Below are 24782 nucleotides of genomic sequence, written 5' to 3'. Positions count from 1 at the left end.
CCTGTGATGGCGGTCCTCGTTTCCGTTTAGCGAGAGATGAAGTGCAAGCATGCATAGTGGGTCTCAGTTCCCGGTCAGTCATGTCCTCACCCCTGTGTTGTCCCCTGTGTACAAATGTGTGTGAGCATTTGTCTGTAGAGTAACGTTCCGATGGTAGTGAGATAAGGCTCAATTTTTATTGAAAATGAGTTTTTTAGGGGCTGGAGAGATGGCTGAGCAGTTATGAGTTTGTAGGTGTTTTCCAGAGGACCCGAATTCAATTCCCAGTGCCTGTGACATGCAGCTTACAACCTTGTATAACTCAAGCTCTAGGGGTTCTGACATCCTCCTGGCTTTTGGGGGTTACTCACATATATGTCTCTCTCCCTCCCTCCCTCTCTCTCTCTCTCTCTCTCTCTCTCTCTCTCTCTCTGTGTGTGTGTGTGTCTGTCTCTCTGTCTGTCTGTCTCTCTCTCCCTCTCTCTCCCTCTCTCTCTCTCCCTCTCTCTCTCTGTCTGTCTGTCTGTCTATCTGTCTGTCTGTCTGTCTGTCTGTCTGTCTGTCTCTCTCTCTCTCTCTCTCTCTCTCACACACACACACACACACACACACACATCTTTAAACATAAGATGAGTTTTAGAAAACTTCAGTGAAGAGCTATGAGTGACTGCACTCTGGCTCTACAGTGGTTCCAGTCGTGCTCAGTTGACCTCCGTGTCTATGTTCTTAGCTTATCCTTGGATGTTGTAAGCTAGTCAGCTGTGTTACCTAATTTCATCTGGTGCCTCCATTTCTGTTACACCTGTTGCCCACTTAGATTCACTAACATGTTCCTCTCTCTTTCTTCCCTCTCATCAACCCTTCCATCACCCCTCCCCTCCACTCCCCTCCCCTCTTTTCCCCTCCCCTCCTTCCTTCTTTAGCAGGGCACTTACGCAAGCCAGGCAAGTGTCCCCAGCTCTCACTCTGTGTAGACACATTGTCCACAGTTAGCTTCAACCTAACGGTCACATTTAGTTTGGTGGGTGTGTGTGTGCCTCCAGCTTCCTGCTCACTCTTCCCCTGATGAAGTGGTTTGACTCAGTCTTCTACAGTGCAGTTACTAGTGCTCGGTTGTGAAGGGCGGGTCCTGAAGCAAGTCTACCTGCGCTAATCCACACCTGCACCCACCATTGTCATCACTTCCCCGTTGAGCCTTTTACATTGAGCTTTTTCTTCATTTCCTTTGCAGCAGACGTTCTCCAATGAAGCTCACTGCGTTGAAGAGATTCTGAAGGTAAGTCCATAATTACAGCGCGTCATTTGACGACATCCTGAAGCAAGCAGACAGATGCCCAAGTGAGCACACTTTCGTGAGCAGTGCCATTCTGACATGGAGCGTGATTCCATCTCTACCAGATTCTACTTGCTAAGATGACGTTTACAACGGCAAGAATTTGGAGCAGAGTTGTACTTGAGAGACAAGTTTTCTGTTTGCCCATAGCGACCGAGGATTGGTGCTCATGTCCCACAGAAGAAAAACCTTATGTGGGTGTAGCATAGGAGACACCAGGTTTAAATAGCCCCGTATCCTGATTCTGGGTTTTTATACAGTGAAACCTGGTGTTCATGGCCTCTTTAATGAGATCTCGAAACTTGAAAAACTGGAGCCAAGTATGGCAATGTGTGCTTTTATTCCTAGCAATCCACAGCAGAGAAAGACAGGTGATCTCTGTAAATTTCAAGGTTTCCTAGTGAGATCCTGTGTGTTTCTGTCGTGTGTGTGTGTGTGTGTGTGTGTCTGTGCGCGCGCGCGTGCACTCATGCGAACGGGTTAGAGGGGAGTTGGGGAAGGGGAAGAGGAGGAGAGAGGGAGATGAGTGGCCATATTTAGACTTCCTCACTGGCTTCTTTTTGTTACTTTGTTTTTCCTTGCTCCTTGTGAGTCCTGTAGTGTACCGCCATATGTATAACCTCTCTTGTTAATGCACCCTCATGTATACACTGCATACTCACTCTGGTTTTCTTGCATAAGAATGATGGATTCCTTAAAAACAAAAATCCTAGTAGATTCTTTTGAACTACGAACTTTCTTTTGTCAAGTCAGAGAACTGTGTAAATATCATGTGACTTTTGCTCCAATTCCTAGGAATTCGGAGCTTATTTTATTGTTTGTATTTAATAATTGTGGCTACTGGGGCCCGTGTGCTTCTTTCTTACTCTGTCTTATAATTGCTTCTGTTGGTCTTAATATTCTTGTGTCTTATTATAAGGTTTGATTTATTTTGAAGTTCTAGGTCTATGGACTGTATTTTCTACTGTTTATTTTTGCCTCTAAAATACATATTTACCCCAAATTTACTTTGAATCTACCCTCTTCATTGCAAAAATACTAACCAGTGCTGTTGTTTGCAGCCAGTAAATAAGGTCATTGGTTCTTTCTTTCTTTCTTTCTTTCTTTCTTTCTTTCTTTCTTTCTTTTCTTCTTTTTTTTTTTTTTGGTAAATTTTTATTTATTTATCTTTGCAGAAAGTATTTGGGTGGATATGTGAACAGTGCTTACATCATTTCTGTCTGCACTCAGCATTCCTCCTTCTGTAGCTGGGGCTTTTCGGTCATTCTTCTGAGCCGTGCTTTGCAATACTAAAGGCTGATGTTTTTGCCAACGAGCAATGACTGAATATTTAGCTAATTACCTCGCTCAGGTTTTGGTATCACCTTTTACTTCTCTGGGTGCTAAAATACTCCATATATAAACTCAAAAAAAATAGTGTCTTAGTTATAAATTACTATTTAGTATTTTCTCTGAAGCAGTGTGTAGTGGTATTTCAATTGTAATTTAATAAATAAAGCTTTCCTGAAGATTGAGAGTAAAGCAGCTCCACCGGTCAGCCTTACATACAGACCAGGTAATGGTAACACATACATTTAATCCTAGTATCCACAATACACGTACCTTTAATCTTCAACCACACTAGTTGCTATAGAAACCAGGCAGTACATGCCTTTAATCCCAGTGGTGCACACCTTTAATCTCAGTCCTAAAGAGGATTATAAAACAGGAGGAGACAGTTCTCACGCACAGCCTGGAGGTAGGATCGCCACTTTAGACTGAGGTCAAGGTAAGAGTCAGTGGCTGGCTGCTTTGCTTTTTGTATCTTCAGGTTGAGCCCCAGTTTGTCTCTGAGCTTTGTTAACCATGCTTCAGCAGTGTGTGGTCTGTTCTGTATTCACCCAGCCAACATTGACGGCTGGGAGGGTGACCCTCTATGGGCAGTGCGTCTTGTAGGTTTTTGTTTTAGTTTTTCAAGACAGGATTTCTCTGTGTAGCCATAACTGTCCCAGACCTCACTCTGTAAACCAGGGAAGGCTGGCCTCCAAATCACAGAGATTCGTGTGTCTCTGCCTACCTAGTGCTGGGATTAAAGACATGCACCACCACCACCCAGCTTTCTTGTAGGTTTTGATATTTGTTAGTATAAGACAAACATATCCTCTCTTTAGGGATGATAGTACTGGGCACTAATGAAAACATCCACCCTCTCTTCCCTCCCCCCACAGTGCTACTGTAATGCACTTAGATATACTGGGGATGCTTGAACAAAACATGCAAGCATTTTTCCCATTTGGAAGTCAAAAGTGGTAATCTAAAGAAGAATGCCCACAACTGAAGAGGCATGGGCCTTTTCACAGAGAAAAAAACCAGCTCTATCCTTTCTGAGGTTAGCTTCCTTATGGTCGAAGGAGGGGTCTGAGCTAGCAGGGGACCCCAGTAGTGATCCAATGTCCTGCTCAAAGTTCAGCAATCTGTCCAGATTGCCAGGAATCTACAGACAGTTCCCTAAGAGTGAAAACCAACCATAGATGATGGTGGTGTCTGGTTTCTGTTCTCACTGGTTTTCTGGAGCCGTGTTTAGGCTGTAAGTGTTCTTTCTGATGAAGGGGAAGCAGTGCACGCAGGGCACTCCCTGGGATCTGCAGCCAGAGTCATCCGTTTAGTGGTATAGTTCCGGGGCCCATGGAAGAGAATGCATAGGCATCACCTCAGCCTTCCGGTGTTGGCTTCTGATGGAGCAGCATCATCGCCTGCTCCTTCTTCATTTATTCGCTATGCAGACAGGTTTTTAGATACCATTGCTTCCACGGGGATCAAGGTAGGAAAGGTGAAGTTACGATGCAGTGATGGGAGCAAGGACAGACTTGCAGGAAGTGGGTGGGGTTAATAGCGATGTGGGAAGTCTTAAGGTTAGACAAGTGTGTGTTTTAGAGAAACAGGTGGATCTGGGCTCAGATGAGCAAGGAGGAGAGACAAGACTGTGGCTGTGGGGCCGGCAGGGCTAAGGGCTGGCGTGGAGTGAAGTCGGAGCCTCTAGGCAACCTGTGCAACTTTCTCTTCTTTGGAATGGCCTCAATTTGCCTAATGCCTAAGGCGTTTAAGGGAGTGTGGAAATTCTTTTAGACTGGGAGCTTAGGGTCTGCCAGAGTTTCTGTGCCTGACTGTTGCCTGATTGCTCCGGGTGCTGCCTTAGGCTGTTAGTAATTGTTAGTCAAAGGTCACAGGTGTCATCACAAGGCCAGTAAATTGCTGGAAAAGTTAGGAGGCTGTTTGGAAGCCTTTCCGCTCTTCAGTGACCTCCACACCTAGAGTGTGCTAGTGAGCTGACTGGGTGCAGGATTGAAACCTTGGAAAGCTGTTCATTTGAGTTAAATGCAGGGCAGCAGCTGACGTGGGGTGCACACGCTAATCTCAGCACCCAGGAGGCTGAGGCAGGAGGTCTCTAGGCAGAGAGTCCCTCCTCAAAGTTGGCTTGTTTCTACTTACTGTTTTTGTTTGTTTGTTTGTTTTTGACTCCATGTCCCCAAGCACTCACTTAAATTGCCCTCACAAAATAAGTGGCCAGAGCTTATTTTTTAGTGAAAACTGATGCCTGGAATTCAGGCCCCTCTTGTTTGCTGACATAGATCAAGTTGGGGGCAAAGCAGACAGCCTGTAACTGGTAATCAAAGCCTGCACCATGGGCTAGAGAGATGGCTTAGTGGTTAAGAGCAGAATGCCTTCCCAGAAATACATAGTAAGCAAGCAAGCAAGGAAACAAACAAACAAACCTCACATCAGTAATATTGCTTACAACACACAGGGTCTCTCGTTCTCCCATGTTGCTGTGACATTCACAGGGGCAGTAGGGAAGGGCCAGGGAGGTACCACACATGCTTGTTCACATGCAACCTTCATTTGTTAAGAAGCAGGATGATGTCACTCAAACAGGATGGAGTGTGGTGCATTGTGACTGGCACCTGCCTCTGGGGAGAGAGTTGTTAAGTTCCCCTTTGTAGCCAAGTGTGAACATGTGACCAGGCCCTTTCTAAGCAGGTGTGAACATGTGGCCAGACCTCTTTGTAGGCAGGTGTGAACACGTGAAATCTAGGGAGACAGAGGAGCCTGTTACCTCTCAATCTTTGGTCCCTCTATGCTTTGGTTGGGTCATTTAGGTCATTCTATTTTTTTTATATTTGAACAAAACAAAACATGAGTTTCTTCATTTCGAAATGCTTGTCTAACACCATTTAGCCCTCTCAAGGAGAGTGTGCGCACGCGTGCATGCATGTGTGTGCACATACAGATGTATCTTCATGATTATACACTTTTAATCTGCCAATCTGCCATACCTCTTTCCCCTTAAAGTGTTTTTGTTTGTTTGCGCTCTCTCTCTCTCTCTCTCTCTCTCTCTCTCTCTCTCTCTCTCGCTCTCGCTCTCTCTCGTCTCTCTCTCTCTCTCTCTCTCTCTCTCTCTCTCTCTCTCTCTCTCTGTGTGTGTGTGGGGGGTGGTTCTCTGTGTAGCCCTGGCTGTCCTGGAACTACCTCTGTAGACCGGACTGGCCTTGAGCTCACAGATCCACCTGCCTCTCTCTGCCTCCTGAGTGCTGGGATCAAAGGCGTGCACCGCCACCTCCCTGACCCCTTGAGTTTTTGAGCAAAGCAACAGAAATACAATAGTGCTGAAAAGTTTATTCATTTGTAAGTCCTAGAAATCTTGCTTTTAACCAAGAAAATAGGGACTAAGGATGAAAATTTTGCTCTGAGAAAGTAAAGCTCCCTGCTTCTGGCAATCTGCTAGTTGTGCCAGGGAAGGGTCAAATCTATTAGAACCCTCCCAGTGAAGCCAGGGGCCTGAATGACTTGTTTGTTTAAGTCAGGCAGGAAAGTTCTTCCTTTGAACCTCAATAATTCCCGGAAACGCAGTGAAGATGCTGGGTGGAAGAATGTGCTGAGCCCCGGCCTTTCCCAGCCCCGCCTGCCCTGCTCCACCCGCTGCTGCCAGGGCTCAGGGCTGCCCATGCGTGGCGGCACCTGCTGATGCTCTCGTGTACCACGATGTTGAGTGCTGGGCCCGTTCAGCCCTTGATCTGCCTTTTGTCAGTTTTGTCTGTTCAGCGTTCACTGTAGTCCGGTGCAGGTGTTGCTCTACACGGGATGAGCTGTCCCATGAGACTGCACTGTCTGAGGATCGCCCACCCGTCCGCATTTGAAGTTCTGAACCAACTGGCAATGGATTCCACTTACGCTTGCCTTTTCTTTTCCCAAATCTCTTTCAAGGAAATGACCCATTCATGGCCGCCTCCTCTGACAGCCATACACACACCCAGTACCGCCGAGCCCTCCAGATTTCCTTTCCCTACAAAGGTAATGAATTCCATCAATCACAACAGGCACAGTGTGCTCAGCATTGGGAGGTCGGGGTGTAGGACAGACAAAGTGTCCCCAGATGTGGAGGTCGGGATGTAGGACAGACACATTGTCCCCAGCAGTGAGATCAGGGTACAGGACAGACACAGCATCCCCAGCACTGAGAGGTCAGGGTGTAGGACAGACACAGCGTTCCCAGATGTGGAGGTCGGGGTGTAGGACAGACACATTGTCCCCAGCAGTGAGATCAGGGTACAGGACAGACACAGCATCCCCAGCACTGAGAGGTCGGGGTGTAGGACAGACACAGCGTTCCCAGATGTGGAGGTCGGGGTGTAGGACAGACACAGTGTCCCCAGATGTGGAGGTCGGGATGTAGGACAGACACAGCATCCCCAGCACTGAGAGGTTGGGTGTAGGACAGACACAGTGTCCACAGCACTGAGAGGTCGGGGTGTAGGACAGACACAGTGTCCCCAAATGTGGAGGTTGGGGTGTAGGACAGACACAGTGTCCCCAGCACTGAGAGGTTGGAGTGTAGGACAGACACAGTGTCCCCGGATGTGGAGGTTGGGGTGTAGGACAGATCCACGTCCACACGAGTGAGAAGTCCAGGATGTTGCTGTGAGAGTGTTGTTAGCTGGAATCTTTGGAGACTGGGCTAAAGTTCACAATTTAGCTTTTACAGAACTCTAGTAGGTTTTTAGGTAGTCTGTTCTCCATCTCATGTTGGTAAGAATGTCTTAGGACTCTACAAAGCTTCTTTTAGATCTTATAGCATCAGGACTTCTCAATCCAGTGTCTCATTTGAGAATTTTTCTTCTAGAGACGGGAAAACCGGGAGAGGGAAATTAACTGAGGTTGATTGGCTACTGCTAGTTTGGGTTTCCAGGCTCAATTATCTGTATGAATATACACGAGCAAAGCTCTCATGTCTCATAGTTCCTAAATTTTCTTTAAAGTGAACAGCTGACACTAATTCTGGTTGCCATAACAAATGAAGAAGTCACTGACCTGTTTTTAAGTGGTGTCTTGACACAGCCATTATTTTCTTTCTGACTTTTACTTTAAGAAACGTAATTTAGTTTAAGAAACGTAATATATTGCTGTTTTGCTTGCACTGTGACTGTGCACCCCCATGTTTGCAATGCCCACAGAGGCCAGAAGAGGGCGATGTCTCCTGGCACTGGTGTTTTCGATTGTTGATGTTTGGTCTCTGGAACAGTAGGAAGAGCTCCTGACCATCACCTCAGCTATCTCTCTGTCATCAGTGTATACTTTTAAATAACCTTCAAGTGTATCCCAAACACTGCATTCTATCTGGTCCCGTAACATACATTCATATTTATAGGCAGTCCTTCCTAGGATTCTGTTTTCAGAAGTTATACCTACCAAAGCCCACATTTACTGTCATTATTCTTCCCAGTTTATGACTATACTGTTGTAAGCAGAAGGTCCATTAGTAATGGTTTCAAACTAAAGCCTTATACTATGCAGATACAGTTGCTCAACACCGAAGGAAAAGTGAACTCGTAGAAAGCTGGGAAGTGAGGAAAGCCTCATATCTATCCATCTTGTCTGTTCAGTGCTCTGATGACTGACAGGGGGTTGGGTGCTCTGAGTCTTCAGTGAATGCCATTGACCACCACTTCATCTCTCCATATCTGAGAGCTGTCATTTGTGTAAACCTGAATGGTTTGCCCTGTATAGGCCCCACATGTCTAACGATGAACTTCTCTTTCTAGGATCCTCTGCACATCAGTTCTGCAACCCAAAGCCAAAGTAAGTGAATATCTGGAGTTGAGTATTACATTATAAAACAAAGCATGCTGTTTTTTTTTTTTTTTTTTTTTTTTAATGTTACCAGATTTAATGATGAAACTTTTGTAACAAATGCCCACAAGAGAATAGGAAAGAAAGCAAGCGCAGGTCAATTCTCTTCTGTAGGTACCATTTGACCTAAGCGGTTTTCTTGAAATTCTAAACAGATACAAGTTAGTGTGGCATGACCCATAGTTCTGTTGTTGTTGTTTTGCTTTTTGAGCCAGGTTTCTCTGTGGAGCCCTGGCTGTCCTGGAGCTAGCTCTGTAGACCAGGCTGACCTGGACTTAGAGATCTGCCTGCCTCTGCTGGATTAAAGGCGGGTGCCACTACATCTGCTGATGTGTTACATTGAGTGCAGCTCAGTGTTCCTCTGCATCTGAGGGATTCTTTCTTGGTCCCTTTCTCAAGGGCTGTAAATTCTGGATAGCCTTGGAAACTGACGGGATCCAGCCTTCTTCAGCAGTGACCACTCATAGTGAGGTGTCCCGTCCTGATGTTTTATTTGCATGCCAAGCCTTCTCAGGGCCTCAGGGATATTTGTAATCATTCAGTTCGTCAGGACAAGTTAAGGGGAAGAGACAGTGACCCAGGTGACGATGCCAGGCAGCAGATGGCGGCTAAGGAATGAAGTATTAGTCTGCGACAGAGGACCTCCACAGCAGGGTCTGTGCTGTGTGAGTGAGGCTTCAGGGAGGGGAAATTAATAAATGCCCACAGAGGTGTGTGCACTAAACACCCCCCACCTCCTTTTTTCCTCCTTTTTTTCTTGCTCGAATTTCTAAGATTTGAAGCGAGGGAAGAAATGAGAAGAGCCAGAAGCCGAGTAGCGCCCTCTAGACGAGGGTTGAATGGATTGCAGTCTGAGATCGCGCCTTTCCTGGCGCTCTTTTTGTCAGACAACTTTGACTGGGACGGAGCCTCAGCCTTTTCCTTTTTCCAAGCACACACATGAAACCTGACCTCCTCTGCTGTCTGATGCTGTTCTCTGTCAGAAAGATGGAATGCCATCGTATAAAGAAGTCAGAACCCCTGGGCAATGATGGCGCATGCCTTTGATCCCAGCACTTGGGAGGCAGAGGCAGGCGGATCTCTGAGTTCGAGGTCAGCCTGGTCTGCAGAGTGAGTTCCAAGACAGTCAGGGCGGCACAGAGAAACCCTGTCACGAAAAACCAAAACGAAAAGAGAAGTCAGAACCACACGGCCTCTCCACGCCATGCCCTGATTATGTGGCCACAGTGTTGTGTAAGTTGCAAAAGTAACGGACTGAGATGGGTGACTGTCTGGAGCCAGCACTTGGGCAGCCAATCCGAGGGAGGCTACAGGACCCATTGAGTGGTAGCCTTGAGAGCCGAGTGCCAGCCCAGGGTCATGGATACAACAGCTAAGATCAAACAAATCCTTTCCTGTCGAAGCTGCTCTTCTGGTCCTGATGTTTTATCTCAGCCACAGAAACACTAATGAAGACAGCTTGCATTTCTCAAAAAATGCCACTATTTGTTTGCTTGCATTTTTTTGGTTTTGTTTTGCTTTGTTTTTGATGACAGAGTTTCTCTGTGTAGCCCTAGCTGTTATGGAACTCACTCTATATACCGTATATTCCAGAATGGCCTTGGAATTCTTACCTTTTTTTTTTAAACACTGGGTTTATGGGTGCTGGTACTTAGGTTTTGAAGTCTAGAGAGAAGTGCAGGACTTTCCCACAAGCTTGCTGCTGTTTATGTCTGAGCTCACACAACATGGTTCCTAAGATTTTCCAGTTTACAGCCCTGGATGACCTCTTAGGGAGTCCTTGAGAATGCCTCTCCCGCTGGCTAGGCCTCAGTTTAAAATATGAGGGCTGCTGCCACCGTGAGGAGAGAGTGGGAACTGCAAGTACTCAAGGGTGGGAGAGTTCTTTCTGACTCCCCTGATGCTGCCCCTCTGACACACGACCTTAGGGTTCACCAGGGTATGACTTAGGGACCGATCTTTCTGAGGCACCCCTGTGCTGTGGAACTTTCTGTCCTGGATCCAGAGTTCCGTGAACCTGGCTCTCTCTGACCCCTGCTCCTGCTGGTCACTGCGCTCCACACCCATCCTCACCTGGGACAGACCAGGGCTTGACTCCTCCACTTCTCCACAGCAGCTCTCCTTCCTCCTGAAGGTCTTCTTGCAGCCACACTGGCAGAATCCCACAAATTCCACGTGATTCAGCCATCTCACACGTTCATAATTTGCTGCCTTTGGTCATTACTAATGGAATCTGGTCATTAAATTTACATAATTGCCATATGAACTTACTGCACACTGCGCTAGGTTTGGGTGTTGTGGACCTGGCCATGTCCCTCGGGCAACTGTAAGCACATTTGAAGACTGAGCCAGATGTTTTTACACATTGGTTTCTATGAGGCAGTCTATACTAGGTGCTGAGTGAACACGTTAGGCTATGGGACATTGACTCCAGGAGGGACCGGTGGGATATGAAGACAGCATTGTCACAGAGCACCCACAGGAGCCCAGTCAACTGTCATCAAGAACAGAAACTGTCAGCCACCATTCAAAAGTTACCAGCAAGTTGGGGTGGCCCTCAAGCCCTGTCTTCACAGTAGCTCTGGCCTAGTAAGAATTGCTGCTAACATGTTTTTTCTGAATAAGCTTTCTCCATCACAGGGCCATAAATGCTGTCTTAGGGGACCGTGCCAAGTGCAGTGGCCAGTACAGAATTTGTACTGTGTCTGGGGAGAGGGAGGAAGCAGAGAAGAGGGAACTTCCAGTTCATGGCTTTACAAATTTGTCTGTGCCACTCTTGACTGTGTCTTCTCCCCACAGAACAATATGACTCACCGTGCAAAACCCATCCCAGTTCCCAGCAAGGAACATCGTAAGTAAAAAAAGGGAAAACCAACTTCATTTATTAAAATTTGATAATATGACATTGAAACTTCCCGTGTATGTCCATTATGTAGATGCCCCCTCCCGTTTTCAGTTAATGGCGCCCATAAAATATGGCTGCATTGTCGAGGGAGGAAATGACCCACGCTTGCGTCTGGATCAAGGTTTATGTACTATAGAAGAATATGCCCAGGGGTTTTCTGGAAAGAAAGGTTTTGAGCTATTATTTATTCATTGACTGTGGAACTCAGAAGGCTTTGGCTTTTAAAAATTCAGACTTAAGTAGTTTTAGCTTTGGGAATTGGATTTGGGGGATGTGTGGAATGAGGTTTTCTGCTATTTTCTGGCCTATTTAATAGCAGGAGCTTGTTCTGCCACCCAGATGTTCTTATCCAGGCCAGGCACATCTAAATGTATTCTGGGTTTTTGGAACACTTTAATCTCACGTTGTAGATGTTTAATTCAACGTTTTGACCCAATTTATTTTTTTCAAAGTATCAAATTACTATTTCTTTACCCCGTCCCCCTCTCCCCCAGAAGTCATTGCTTGGAACCCAGTGAGGTGACCTGCTCAGGTTCCTCCCTCCGTGTCTCAGTTGTCACTCACTTGTTAGGCATGGTGCAGGTGCTCTCAGTTCAGAGTTCATGCCTGGTGCCCGAGGAGGCCAGGAGAGGGCGTCAGATACCCTGGAACTGAAGCTGTAGATGGTTGTGAACCATGTGGGTGTTGGGAATTGAACTGTGGTCCTCAGGGGAAAACAGCCAGTGATGCTGACAGCCGAGCCATCTCTGCAGCCCGCTTCTACTCTTTTTGTTCCGTGTTTTGGAGGATAGGCGTTGCTAAAATCTGAATCGAGTGGGCGAGATTATTGCATGTCGCTGTGACTGAATGAGACAAGGCTAAGTCATTGTCATCAAAGACCAGCTCCTTGGTGGAGTGATTTTTCATTTCAACATAGAAAAATGAACAGTAACGTAAGAGTTTTGATAGATAAAATGTCATTGTCTGAAGGATGGGGTCTTGGTCAGAACAGATTTTATTATGGTCTGGTGCATGAGGCGCTTCTGCTTCTGAGAGTCCTCGACCGCAAACAGACCCATGTCACACGTGCTTCCCCTTTCTGTTTTGTTTTTTCACTTTGGGGAATTTTGCTGGCAGTTTTGAATCACTGCCTTAGACTATGGCAAGAAAGGAGGAGGAGCCCGGGTCAAGGATCAGTGCTGTGAGCGTCTCTGAGATGTCCTAGGCCGTCAGGCTCTGCTCTGTTCGTGATAGTTGGATGCTGGGCATTCAGCCCTGGTCACCAGAGAAGGGCCTGGCCATTGTCTTTGGGGCATCCAGGAGGGAAAACTGAAACTCAGGATTCACCTGGCATTCCCTTCAGCAGGGAGCAGAACCTGCAGAGCAATGGCACTGAGGGCAGGAAGTAACTCTTCCTGGTCTGTGGGTGAAGCATGAAAGCTGACTGGGTGCTGCACCCTAGAAGCTGCCTGAGTAGTACTGCCTGGCAGTAGGCGGAAGTCACTTCCTCCCTGCCCATCACACTCAGCCTAGTGTCCTAGTAACTGCCTAGCAACCACGGAACTCAGAGAAGCTCGAAAGTCCATTGCAAATGAACTTATATCCTGTGATGGAATTTTCTAAATAAAAAGTGCTAATTGATATTTGAAACAAGTACTTGAGGCATTCTCAGGAGGCTAAGGGAGAGGGTAAAGGCTCAGGGGCAGGTGAGGATGGGAGGCAAGGGGATTGGGCAGATAGGTAGTAAAGCTTGGGCAGTTTCAGTGGGGTACTGGGTTCAAAGTGCCAAAATGAAACGGACCTCATGAACAGAGGAAGTCATTCACTTATGCACTGACTTTTAGTGGAGAGAGAGTTAATTTATGCCACAATATTCTCATTTAGTGTGGTGGGTTTCTTAGAGCTAGTGACGAATTTGACTCACCAGTGTATTCGGGCTGCCGGGGTGGTAGGTGGAGTGTTGCAATAGTGTGCTGTCCCTTGCACATCAGAATTGATAATTACAGGGTTGCTCATGCTGTGACTTAAAAAAATCAGTTTTCATCCTGGTAGATCTAGAAGCAGCTCGTTAAAAGAAGAGCGGACATAAAAACAGAATGAGAGCAAGGTGGTAAACTCTCGGTCTGCCCAGCTGAGGGTTGAGGTGCACCCTGGTAGAATGTCTGTCCGCATGGAGTGTGTGTTTGAACACTGCTCTGTGTGCGCCCGTCTTAAGCTTTAGTTACTCTCTTCAGAGACCCTTTCTCAGCAGAGCCCCGGCGGTATCCCATGAGGTATCAGTCCTGTTGTCTGCCTCCACGTTCAGGGAGGGTTTGTGTACTCATTGGTGCCGACTTTGCAGTCCACTTCCTTTCCAAGATGTGAAGCAGTGCAGGACAGCACACCGAGTGTTTCCTCTTCCTGATGTTATCGTGTCCTTTGTACGGTTCCTTTCTGGAGTCCAGGGCAGTTGGCAGGCCCTTGGGGTGCCGCGTGCCCATGCCTTTGCTCACTGTTACTCACTTTTACTGCGGTGCTGCCTCCTGTCCCGCCCCTCCTCCCCCGCCCCGCCCCGCCCCCCACCCTGCACTGAGAGGTTCTTTCCCTCACTTATTTATTTATTGGCTCTGAACTCAACCCCTACTTTGGATAAAGGAATAAAGGACAGAAGTCAGTCTCCCATTTGAAGCTTGACTTCCCTGGAAATTTATGTTCAGGAGAGGGAAAGCTGGGATTCAGGAGGAGGAGGCAGAGGCGGTGTTAGTGATAGCCAGGGGAAGGCCCATATTCTCATAGATAAACCTGAGTATTCAAGTTATCTCAGTAGTGCTAGTTTTTTATTATGTTGGTCCAGACGGGAGTACTGTGTGCTGTTTGTGCTGTGTGTGTGTGTGTGTTCTAACCACCAGAGTGGGACTTCTGTCAGCCGAAGGGCTCTAGTCCTTCCAGCCTTCCTGCCTTTCCTTGTTTCTTGTGTGTTGTTTTTCTGTTGTACAGGGGATTGAACTGTGGGCCTTGTTCAAACATCTGGACACTTACACCCAGTCCCCAAATGTCCTTTATAATGAGGTCTGACGACACAGTTTGTCCCAGTTAACTTAAATCAGATCGACGTGAGACAATAATTTTTCTCTTCCCATTTCATATAAAGTTAGCACATACTGTTGGAGATGTTTTACCTGGATTCTCACTGGCAGCTCTAACTGAATGTGTCGTTGGTGGACAATTATCATCAAAAACAAATTGTGGAAACTGTGTCAGGTGGGAGCTTATGTTATTGTTGTTGAGGTGTTGCCCCTCTGCTTCAGGACCACGGGAGCGCACACCTGTGCTCTCGTTTATAGATTTGCAGGTCGACCTTTGCAGCTGCCATCACTGCTGAGCACTCTGCACCTGGCTTCTGGGATACTGGGTCAAGTGATTGAGAACCTAGGGTTATGGTGTTCACAGTGACTGTTAACTTGCATATAGAAAGGAGCATCTTATGTGTTTCAGGAGGGAACCAGAGCTTTGCACTGAAGGGCAGTAAGGACCCTAGCCTTTGTTGTTCCTCCTGCTGCCGCTTCCCTCCATTTCTCCTCCCTTCTCCTTCCTCCCCTCCATTTCTCCTCCACTTCTCCTTCCTCTCCTTCATTTCTCTTCCCTTCTCCCTCCTCTCCTCCATTTCTCCTTCCTCCCCTCCATTTCTCCTCCCTCCTTCCCTTTTTCTTCCTCCTTCCCCCTGCATTTCTCTTCCCTTCTTTCCCTCCATTCCCCCTCCCCCATTGCTTTTCCTTCTTCCAGCATTTGTTATAATGGCTTAAGATTCTGTTTTTTTGTTGTTGTGTTTATGATATGTGCTACCCTCTTCTTGAGAATCTGCAACTTCCCACTCCTCCCATAAGGTGATTATTGCGCATATTTCTGGCCTATTTCAAAAAGGAACCAGAAGTCAGAGTTGGTGGTTCTGTAATCCTAGTACCTGGAAGGCTGAGGTGAGGAGCATTAGGGGGTTGATGATAGTTGGTTCTATATTGTGAGAACCTGTCTCCAAAAGGTAAAAGAACCAGTGCCAGGCAGCAAATGCCAGTGGGTTCTGTGCCAGCCCGGGCTACATAGTGAGAACCTGTCTGAAAAACAAACAAGGGAACAGAAGTCAGAGTAAATTGTCACTTGTGGAACTCCGGGTGTCTTGGAGTTCTGCCTCCACTGTCCCCGGTCATTTGGGAGCTGAGGAATGATACACACCCTCACGTGTTCACTGGCTGTCACTTCTGTCCCTGTCATTTTAGCGTAGCCGCTGTCCCCATCAGGACTCAGCGGCTACAGGCCGCTGCTTTTAGCTTACTCTTTCTCAAGTAAATGGAACTAAAAGCTAAGCCAGAAATTGAGTTTATTTAATAGTTTGGGGTTCTTTGGTGTTGGATATTTGCAGAGTAAGCCTTGGAGAAGCCCAGTTCTAGGAAATGAAGAAAGCAAGGCTTGTCTCTCAGTCTTCGCACAGTAACATTGGGCTGACTCACGGAAGCGTGCCTGCCAGAGCCTGCCCGCAGCCATGCATTCTGCTGGAGGACAGGAATGCAAAAGTCATCTGCATAGAAGCTCCAGGGGTGTCTGACCCTTTGACATCCCAGGTCACCTCACCTGTCCTATCAATGGTCCGAGATGCTTTTCTGTAGCATTTGGGCTCCTTCTGAACAGCATGGGTGTGGGACATTTGGTGGTGAGTGCTTTACCTGGGAGCTTGGAGCCGGCATTGGATCAGTGCTGAAGGGTTAAAGTTACTCTGTTTTCTGGGGGACCAGAACACTCACCCCAGTAGTTACTGATTTATGCTAAATTGAGGTCTTTTCATTTCTCATAGATCTCAGGTCCTCTGATTATCATGTCAAATAGATTGGCCAGAGCGAAGGGAATCTCAGGCCATGGGATGGACCCTCTCTCATCCCAGGTCCAGATTGTAAAGTGGCCATTTCTGCCTCCCAACCACCACACGGTCTGTGGGCATAACTGTGATACGGCTACCTCTTTATTCCCGCCTTTTCCTCTCCTCTTCCCATCTTCCCAGACTCTCACCTCTTGTCCGTCTTTTCCGGGGACTGAGCCCATGGAGGGCCTCAGAAGCGCTAAGTAAGAGTTCTCTCACCAAGCTACAGCAGTAGCCCTTGGGCCAGCACTCTAGTGTGTGCCGTGTTCTAGGTTCAGGAACATGAAAGTGGAAATGTCTTCGACTTTGCCTCAGAAGAATTCACAATGGTCAAGGAGAGGGGCCCATCCCTGGGTTCATGACTGATGAGGAGAGGGAGTTCATCCCTGGGGTTCATGACCGACAAAGAGGGGGGCCCATCCTGAGGTTCACGATGGACAAGGAGAGCGGGCTTATTCCTGAGGTTCACGATGGATGAGGAGGGAGGACCATTCCTGGGGTTCACAATGGTCGAGGAGAGGGGCCCATCTTTGGGGGTTCACGATAGACAAGGACAGGGGGAACCATTCCTGCGATTCATGATGGTTGAGGAGGGGGGCCCATCCCTGGGGTTCATGATGGATAAGGAAGGGCCCATCCCTGGGGGCTGCTGCTCTTTTGACCTAGGTTTTAGGCACAGGAGCAGGACTGGCTCAGGGAGATCTCAGTTCTCATTTAGAGGTCCTTACCCAGGTGTGCTTCCTCTCACCCTCTGTGTTCAGAGACCAGTTTCCTCACAGATAGCACACAAACCCAGTTGCTGATGGAACAACCAGGAGACAGAGCAGCCGACTCCTCCTTTGTGCCCAAGCTCCATTTTCTGCAACAGTAGAGATTCTCCTTCTGGAAAATCATAATGACGCTCATGAATTTCCCCTATTAAGCAAGGTTTTATTATGATTTTTAAGCAAACTGGGTGTTTATACACGTTTCTTATTGAAAGTTTTTGAAACGACTCCCCACTGCCTGCCTCCCGGCAGCATCCTGACGTGTGCTGAGTCACCCACATCTGTCCTAAACTGTGTTCCGGAAGGGTTGTGGTTACTCACGGCTGGATCAGCAGACTCTGACGGTGTACTTCTGTCTGCTGATTATCATATGAGCTACATTAGGTCTTTGTTTTTGTTTTTTTTTTTTTGAGAAGTTTCATGTAGTCCAGATTGACCTGGAATTTGAACTTGCTCTTCTCTGAAGTTGAGCTTCAATTTCTGCCTCCTGCCCCAACCTTCCCACCTAACGGCATGTGCCACCTTCTCCCTCCCCCTCCTCCTCTTCTTCATCTTCTTCTTCTCCTCTCCCCCCTCCTCTTGTTCTTCTTCTTCTTGAAAACATTTTTCTGTCTGCCCTCATACTTACCCATTATGCTCAGAGTGGTGATAGTGTGGAGGCTAGACATGGGTCCCCCTTCTACCATGTGGGATGGGGGGGCGGGGTCCAATTCCAGTCAATCTGCTTGGCAAGCAGCCACCTCTACCCTCTGAACCATTTCACTGACCCATGACATTTTGTTTGTGTAGACCATGTTGGCCTTGAACTCAGATCCTGCTTCTGCCTCCTGAGCACTGGGATTAAAGGTGTGCACCACCACCCCAGCTCTGGCCAGCTTTTTCAATTCTTTATTAAGTAAATTATGCTCACAGATTTAGGCCATAGGAAACACTGAGCGTATATATTGCACTAATAGCTTACATAAGTGATTAAAATGCTTTCTTAAGATTCGTGTTTATGCAGTCTTCCTTCCCCGAGACCTGGCCCACTTTTCGAGACTTGAATAGATTTTATACCAGCAGACATATTGTCATCCTCTATAATTTATGGAAGGAGAACTCGCATGGTGCCTGGTGTTTCCAGATGAGCTCGAAATCCCTGCGTACGCCTTTACTGACTTAAGGAGACTATATCCACAGAAGTTAGGTGCTATTCCGTAGCAAGGGGGAAACATAAATGAACTTTTTAATTCTCTGCTGTGGATGGGAGTGCGGTAGGGTTACAGGATCTTTTGTGGTACTGAAAATTAAGAAAGATTAGTTTCTAGTTTCGTACAAAAGAAACCCAGTAGCTAAGGGGCACGGTTTCTTCTTGTAGGTCTGTTGTTTGTGGTTAATCCTGACGACACATGGCCAAGTTGGCCAGGACCCCCTCCCCGTTGTGTGAGTTTTTCCTGCAAATATAATACCTTTTGCTGTGTCTCCTAGCCCAGTCGGCTTAGTGGCAAACCTGTTACGTAACTTTATTTGGCATACCATTCTGATGGCCAACTGCCAAGTCCCATGACTGAAGGCCGTGTTTTCTAGCCGTGGTAAAATAAGAATTTAGTTTCTATTTGATAAACATTGAATGAGATCTTCAACTTATAAGTACCTAAAAATTTTCTTTTCTCTCTTTCCTCCTCGTTCTCCTACTCCTCCTCTTTTTTTTTGACAGGTATTCTTTGTGTAGCCCTACTACCTGTTCCGAAACTGTAGACCAGATTGTCCTTGATTGAACTCAGAGATGGGTCTGCCTCTGCCTCCCGACTGTTTGGGTCAGATGTGTGAGCCTGCACAGCGCACCCAGCCTCAGTTCTCCTTATAGAAATCCTACACAGACAGCTTTAGCGCATTCTCTGCTGAAACAGTTCCTTGGTGGAATTAGCATGTCACATGCATGTGGTCATTCATGAAGAGCCCGGTTCTGTCATTTCTCCCATTAGAAAATGTAGTGCGTTTTACCAGGGCTTCCTGAAGGAGCCATACCTTCCTCCTTCCTGGTGCTGCAGTAGGAACTTAAGTCCAGGTTACTGAAGAGGTGTTTTGAGAGCTATCAAAGCATTTTTATTTGTTTTCTGGGACACTAATAATGCCAGATTCCCCATTTTTCTCCCTCCTTTAAAAAAATAGTTTCGCCTATAAACTTGGAGAGAGCTGTGGAGAACAATGAGTGATTGTTGCCTTCGATGTTTGGGGTCCCCTGGAGAAAGTGTGAGCACGGAAGGACAGGTGCTCACGCTGAGAAGATGTGTGCTGTTCAGAAACGTTTTCCGCAAGCCCGAGTGCCTAGCAGTGTGCATCAAGAGAAGCGTCAGGGAATGAACTGACTTTATTTTCCCTGGCAGAATCAGTAGCTGTAAGATTAAAATATCTTAACAGCAACAGGGCCATTTATGTTACTAATTAAATTAACAGAACATTGATATGGGTTTGTATTCAAGTAGACAAAAGAGAATGATTTTTTTTTTTTTTTTTTGCCTGTGAAAAACTGCTCAGTATTAACAGTGCCCTCTGGACAAAAATGAAAAGAATCATTTGGTCGTCTTGGGGCTTTGTGTGCTTAACACTGTTTAAATACTTACATTCAACTGGGCAGTGGTGGCGTACACCTTTAATCACTACACTTGGGAGGCAGAGGCAGGTGGATCTCTGTGAGTTCGAGGCCAGCCTGGTCTACAGAGCTAGAGCCAGGATAGACTTCAAAGCTGCAGAGAAATCCTGTCTCAAAAAACAAATGAATAAAAAATAAATACTCTCCATTAGTTCAGCATCAGCACATGATGATAATCATTTATTATTATTAACTTTCTTAGCGGCCACAGGAGACAGATGTTCGTGTGTGTGTGTCTTCATGTATATTCTCTGTCTTTTCTGTTTGTGTGGATGCTCTCACTGAAGGAATTGAGGGCACAGTCTCAGGGCGGATTAGACATGGCCACCAGAAGTTTTGTAGTTTGGCTGATCTGCTTCCAGTGTTAAAATGGTAAAGCCTGAGTTTCTAGAAAATTGGTCTGAGTAAGCAAGCAAAGCAAGCCTCCAGTTTATCCCTGCCCTGTCCCTCTTCAGTGTCTTTAAGCACATGTACTATTTAAATGCCCCCCAAGTTATTAGGGGTTCTCTCAATTTTCCTCTATCTGTTTTTCCCAGCATGCTTGAGGATGACCTGCAGCTCAGCGACAGTGAAGACAGCGATACGGAACAAGTGAGTGTTGAACTCAGAGACCAAGAACCCTTCTGAGTCCACCGAATGCACCCCGGCTGCTTGTCCTAACCAGTGTTTCTGTTCTTAATGTCCAGGCTGCAGAGAAACCTCCGTCCCCATCTGCACCCCCAAGGTACTGTGTGCCCGTCCCTCCCCGCCGACCCCAGAACTGCTGCTCCCCTGCCACACACCTAAACCAAATGAGAGTAAAGGCTGACTCAGTTCCTCTGTAGCCAAAACCCGAGTCAGCTGCTGGGAACTGGAGGGAGGTCATTAACCCCGGGAACGTGGAAGGCATCAAGAGTTGGTAAAGTCTTTGCCTTCCAAGCACAAGCTCTTGACTCAGCCCCCGCCTGAGAGTCAGGTGTGCCTGCACACTCCTGGTGCTGGGGTGTGGAAACAGTCCCTGGAGCTGCTGGCCCAGCCGGCCTCATCTGTGAGAGAGTGTCTCAAAACTGGAAATTGATTAACAATGAGAATTGTTGTTCCCGGGGTTTCTCTTTTCTTCATTTTGGCTGCTTACTCCCAGGACATTTAATGTGAGGGGAACCTCATTAATTTCACTTCAAATGAGCAGGCCCTGTTTAGAAAAGTGATGTTCTGTGTTTGGGAACTGGAAACTATTTTTGAACTAGTTTTGTCGTATTTCCCCCTGGTACTAAATACGATGACGTAAGGTGAAAACGACCTGTCCCTCACAGACTTGCAGGGTGCCCAGCCACCTAGAGAGAAGGTCACCAGAAAGGACCTGGTGTCAGTAGCAATGATGTAATAGTAAAGGAAGCATTCACCATACAGCTCACGGTTCATAACCCGGCCCATTTATTTATATCCAATCTTGTTAACGTCTCGAGTAGCTCATGTTGACTCATAAAATATGACAAACTGGTCTATTTATTATAAAAGCCAAGGAAAAGGCAGCAGTGAACCCAGATTGAGGGAAAGGCCGGAGCAGGAGCTCCCTCCCAGGGGTGCCTACTGCTGTCACTGCTGCACCCCACTCCCCCTCCTCCCGCTGACTCGGCGCTGATAGAGTCCAGCCAGTGGATTTTTATTACACTTTATTATTTAATAAGGGTTTGTTTTGAGAATAGCGTCGGGGAGGTTTGGAAATGTTAAAGATGTCTGCTTTAGCTACTACCATTTAGGGCAGCTAAGACTGCACATGGTTTGAAACTCTATGCCTAGCCCCGATCTGTGTGTTTTCTCATGGACCTACAGTTAATGGCCGACTTGTAAGACTTGGAGTTGTTCTTGCCCAGCTAGGCATAAAGAATGGCCCATTGTCTAACTCCACCAGGAAGTGACTGGGCCGCTTCCGAGCTCACCCTGCCAAGGAACTCTCTGTGTTCAGTGGTGTCTGGTTGCTGTGTAGTTAGTCCTGTGTAGAGAAAACAGGGCTTACACACTAGCCTTTCCTTTACTTCTTTTGAGCTGTATGTAGCAGGAGCCAGCAACCTTCATGAGCCACATAGGAAATATTTTAGCCTCCGTGGGATACGTAACTCTGTTGTAATTGCTTAACTCTGCTGTCACAGCACAAACGCCAGCACAGATGGCCTTGGAGACAGCAGTCGATGGCCTGCTCTAATAAAACTTTATTTAGAAAATGTCTTCGGCTGTCCAGGCCCTGGTTTACCAGCCCTGGCCCCTGACGTATGCATAGGTATTGTTTATATCATTCAGCAGATGATAGGCCGGCTTGAGGCTGTACCTCTTACGCAGTTACATGGTGGTCACCAATCCTAACACTGACTGTGGGCCTGTGAGAACCAGATGCTAAGCCAGCGTTGGCACTTTTGCTTTCTAGGAGCAGGTGGATGGGCAGAGGCAAGGGGGAGCCTCTGATTGCACCTCTGGTTGCTTTGCAGCGTCCCACAGCCACTTCCCGAACCAGTGGTGTCAGCACATTCCAGTAGTGCAGAGTCAGAGAGCAGCGCTTCCGACAGCTCCTCGGACTCCGAGACTGAGAGCAGCTCCAGCGACACCGAGGAGAACGAGCCCCTCGAAACCCCGGCTCCCGAGGTAGCACGGCCCCTTCAAAGGCAATCCAAGACGATGGCGTGCTGGCTTTGGGGTGGGCGACTGTTCCCACTATCTGGAGCCATGTGCTGCTCGGCTAGTGCTTGGCAGTGGACACATGGGCACGGCAGCTTCTTCTGCAGCATCTTAGTGCCGCTTCCTAAGAGTGGTTGTGCTTGTCCTCTTTTAGAAAGGAAACTTGTTTTAAGTAGGTTACTGCATTAGTGTCAGTGGAAGGGTCTTTGAGAATCCATGAATCGGCGACTGAAAGAAAAGGAAAGAGATGTGAGCTAGGAGCAGGTCATCATTTTGTGTTTGAATCACTAAATGCCATGCAGGAAAATTGATGGCAGAGCGATTTGCCAGGAATCTGGTTCTTGTTCCTTCCTGTCCCAGGTAGCATAAGGACAACCGAGTGTGTTGATGCCCACTTTGGAAGTACTGTAACGATGGACAAACAGTAAGACTGGAAGTCACGAGAACTGTTTCCCTAGAGAATTCACACCATGTACTGGTTGGTCACCTACTAGAACCTGTTTGTAATAGCTAACAAGGTTGCCTTCATGGCCTCAGAACCCAGGCAGCAGCATAAAAACTGAGCTCATGAAAAAGGAAGGTTTCTTTATTTCTGTTTTATGAGATGAGACCAGCCCTTATGTAGAACACTGCTTCTGTATTTAAGATTAGAATGCCAGGATATGAGGCTTTTTTGATAAGACAACATTAGAGTTTTCTATATGCATCTCCACGAGATGTTAGGTCAGCTAGAACAGCAGCTGAACTTGGCTGGAGAGCGGACTGTAAGCTCAGGGGCTGGATGAGGACATCTGAGATTGAGGAAGTGAGTCCTATGCTGGTAGGCGGGGCTCTGCCTGGCACACAACAATGCCAAGAACTGTCCTTGTTTTAGTTTTTTGAGGTTTTTACAGTGCATGGGCGTGGGTCAGCGTTAAATGCATTTGAAGTGCCTTTTAGAGTTTAAAACAGCTCGTGGGTCTCCCTGTTCCTCATGTGGCACTGACTATATGAAGTGATTCACTCGGATTTTGGGAGGGAGGGTGACAAACATGTTCTGTTGATGAACAAGTTCTATGCTGGTCCCTACAAGAGCTTCGTGTGAGGTGTTCTGTTATTTTTGGTGCCAGAACATGAATGTAGAGCATACTTAGCATGTATTCTGCCACTGAGCTGAATTCTTAACCCTGTGCTTCATCTTCAGTAGGAAAATTGTGTGTGCTTATTACATTATTAATAGAAAATGTTCAATAAAACAATGAAGTTTGGCTGGGTGGTGATGGTGCACACCTTTAACCCCAGCACTTGGGAGGCAGAGGCCGAAGGATCTCTGTGAGTTCATGGTCAGCAGGACAGCCAGGGCTACACAGAAACCCTGTCTCCAAAAACCAAAACAAAAAATTCCTTGCTGGTGTTGCATCATTGGGGCCCTTGGCTCATCCCTAGTTGCCACCAAGAGTAAAAAGAAGAACACTAGAAAAATGATTTAATCTTGGCTCAGTGATTACAAAATAACTGGAATAAAGCTTAATGTGGTAGGATCACCTATAAACTTCATACTGAGGATCCTGAGGCTGGGGGGCAGCCTGGGTTACATAGTATGCCCTAGCTCTCACAAGTCCAGCAAGGTAGATTGGAACTTCGTAGGTGCAGAATAACATTCCTTCCTCACTGCCTCTTAAACTCGCTTCAGTGAGCAGGCTGTGTCTCTGCGTGTGGGGTCTGTGCTCTGGGCTCTGTGCTGAAGCTCTTTCTTGGGAATATCTTGTCTTGAATTGCTTTCACTTTCTCTTAGCTATTTAATTGCTTTTTGTCCCCTTTGAAGTAAATATCTACTAAGTTTTCCCTTTTGGTTGAGGGTAACATAGATTACATAATCACCTGTATACACTCTCTCATCCACTTGTATTTTTAATTACTAATTAGTTTTGAGACAATGTCTTACTAAGTAGCTCTAGGTAGCTAGGAACTCATTCCATAGACTAGGTTGAAAGGGATCTGCCTGCCTCTGCCTTTTAAGTGCTAGGGTTAAAGGCATATACCACCATGCCCATTTCTTCATTTAATCTGTGTTTGTGTGGGCACACTTGCGTGAGGCACCTTGGGGGCGAACAGAGGACTACTCTTGGAAGCTCATGTCTCTGACACCTTTGCCTGGGTCCCAGGCATCAAACTCAGGTTATCAGGTTAGTGCAATTTAAGTACATATTTGTTAATGTATACCTCAAAACTTTGTTTTGAACCATAATTCATTCTAAAACACACACACATCCGTTACTTCCAGAGGTTAGGAGAACCAAGAGGGTGTTCAGACGTGCTCAGACTGCATGCTGTGTCTTCTCTTACTTTTAGACCACATTAGTCTGGAAGCAGTCCACAGATTCTCATCCTCTGTGGAAATAAAAGCAAAACCTCTTTTCCAAAGCAATATATCCTAAACCCAAATTTTGAAGTCAAGATATATTTTAAATATGTATTTTGGTTTAATTTAGCAGCCCATACAATGAAAT

General features: G+C 46.8%; 1 protein-coding gene across 4 annotated transcripts in view; it reads left to right on the top strand.

Moving 5' to 3' along the window:
* Aff1 (ALF transcription elongation factor 1) overlaps positions 1-24782 on the top strand; it is a 163738-nt gene that overhangs the window by 112778 nt on the left and 26178 nt on the right. For 3 of the 4 annotated variants that reach the window (XM_057771554.1, XM_057771557.1, XM_057771556.1), the window contains 7 exons: positions 1211-1255; positions 6554-6640; positions 8389-8425; positions 11276-11327; positions 20181-20235; positions 20331-20368; positions 22107-22260. In XM_057771554.1, the coding sequence (XP_057627537.1) occupies positions 1211-1255; positions 6554-6640; positions 8389-8425; positions 11276-11327; positions 20181-20235; positions 20331-20368; positions 22107-22260 (468 nt within the window). The remainder of the gene's footprint in view (positions 1-1210; positions 1256-6553; positions 6641-8388; positions 8426-11275; positions 11328-20180; positions 20236-20330; positions 20369-22106; positions 22261-24782) is intronic. The other variant, XM_057771555.1, reaches the window with a different exon arrangement.

Source organism: Chionomys nivalis, chromosome 6 (genome assembly GCF_950005125.1).
Source record: "Chionomys nivalis chromosome 6, mChiNiv1.1, whole genome shotgun sequence".
In the NCBI taxonomy this organism is placed as follows: Eukaryota; Metazoa; Chordata; class Mammalia; order Rodentia; family Cricetidae; genus Chionomys; species Chionomys nivalis.
The sequence above is the reverse complement of the archived record's forward strand: the minus strand, read 5'-3'. Positions and strand labels throughout refer to the sequence as shown.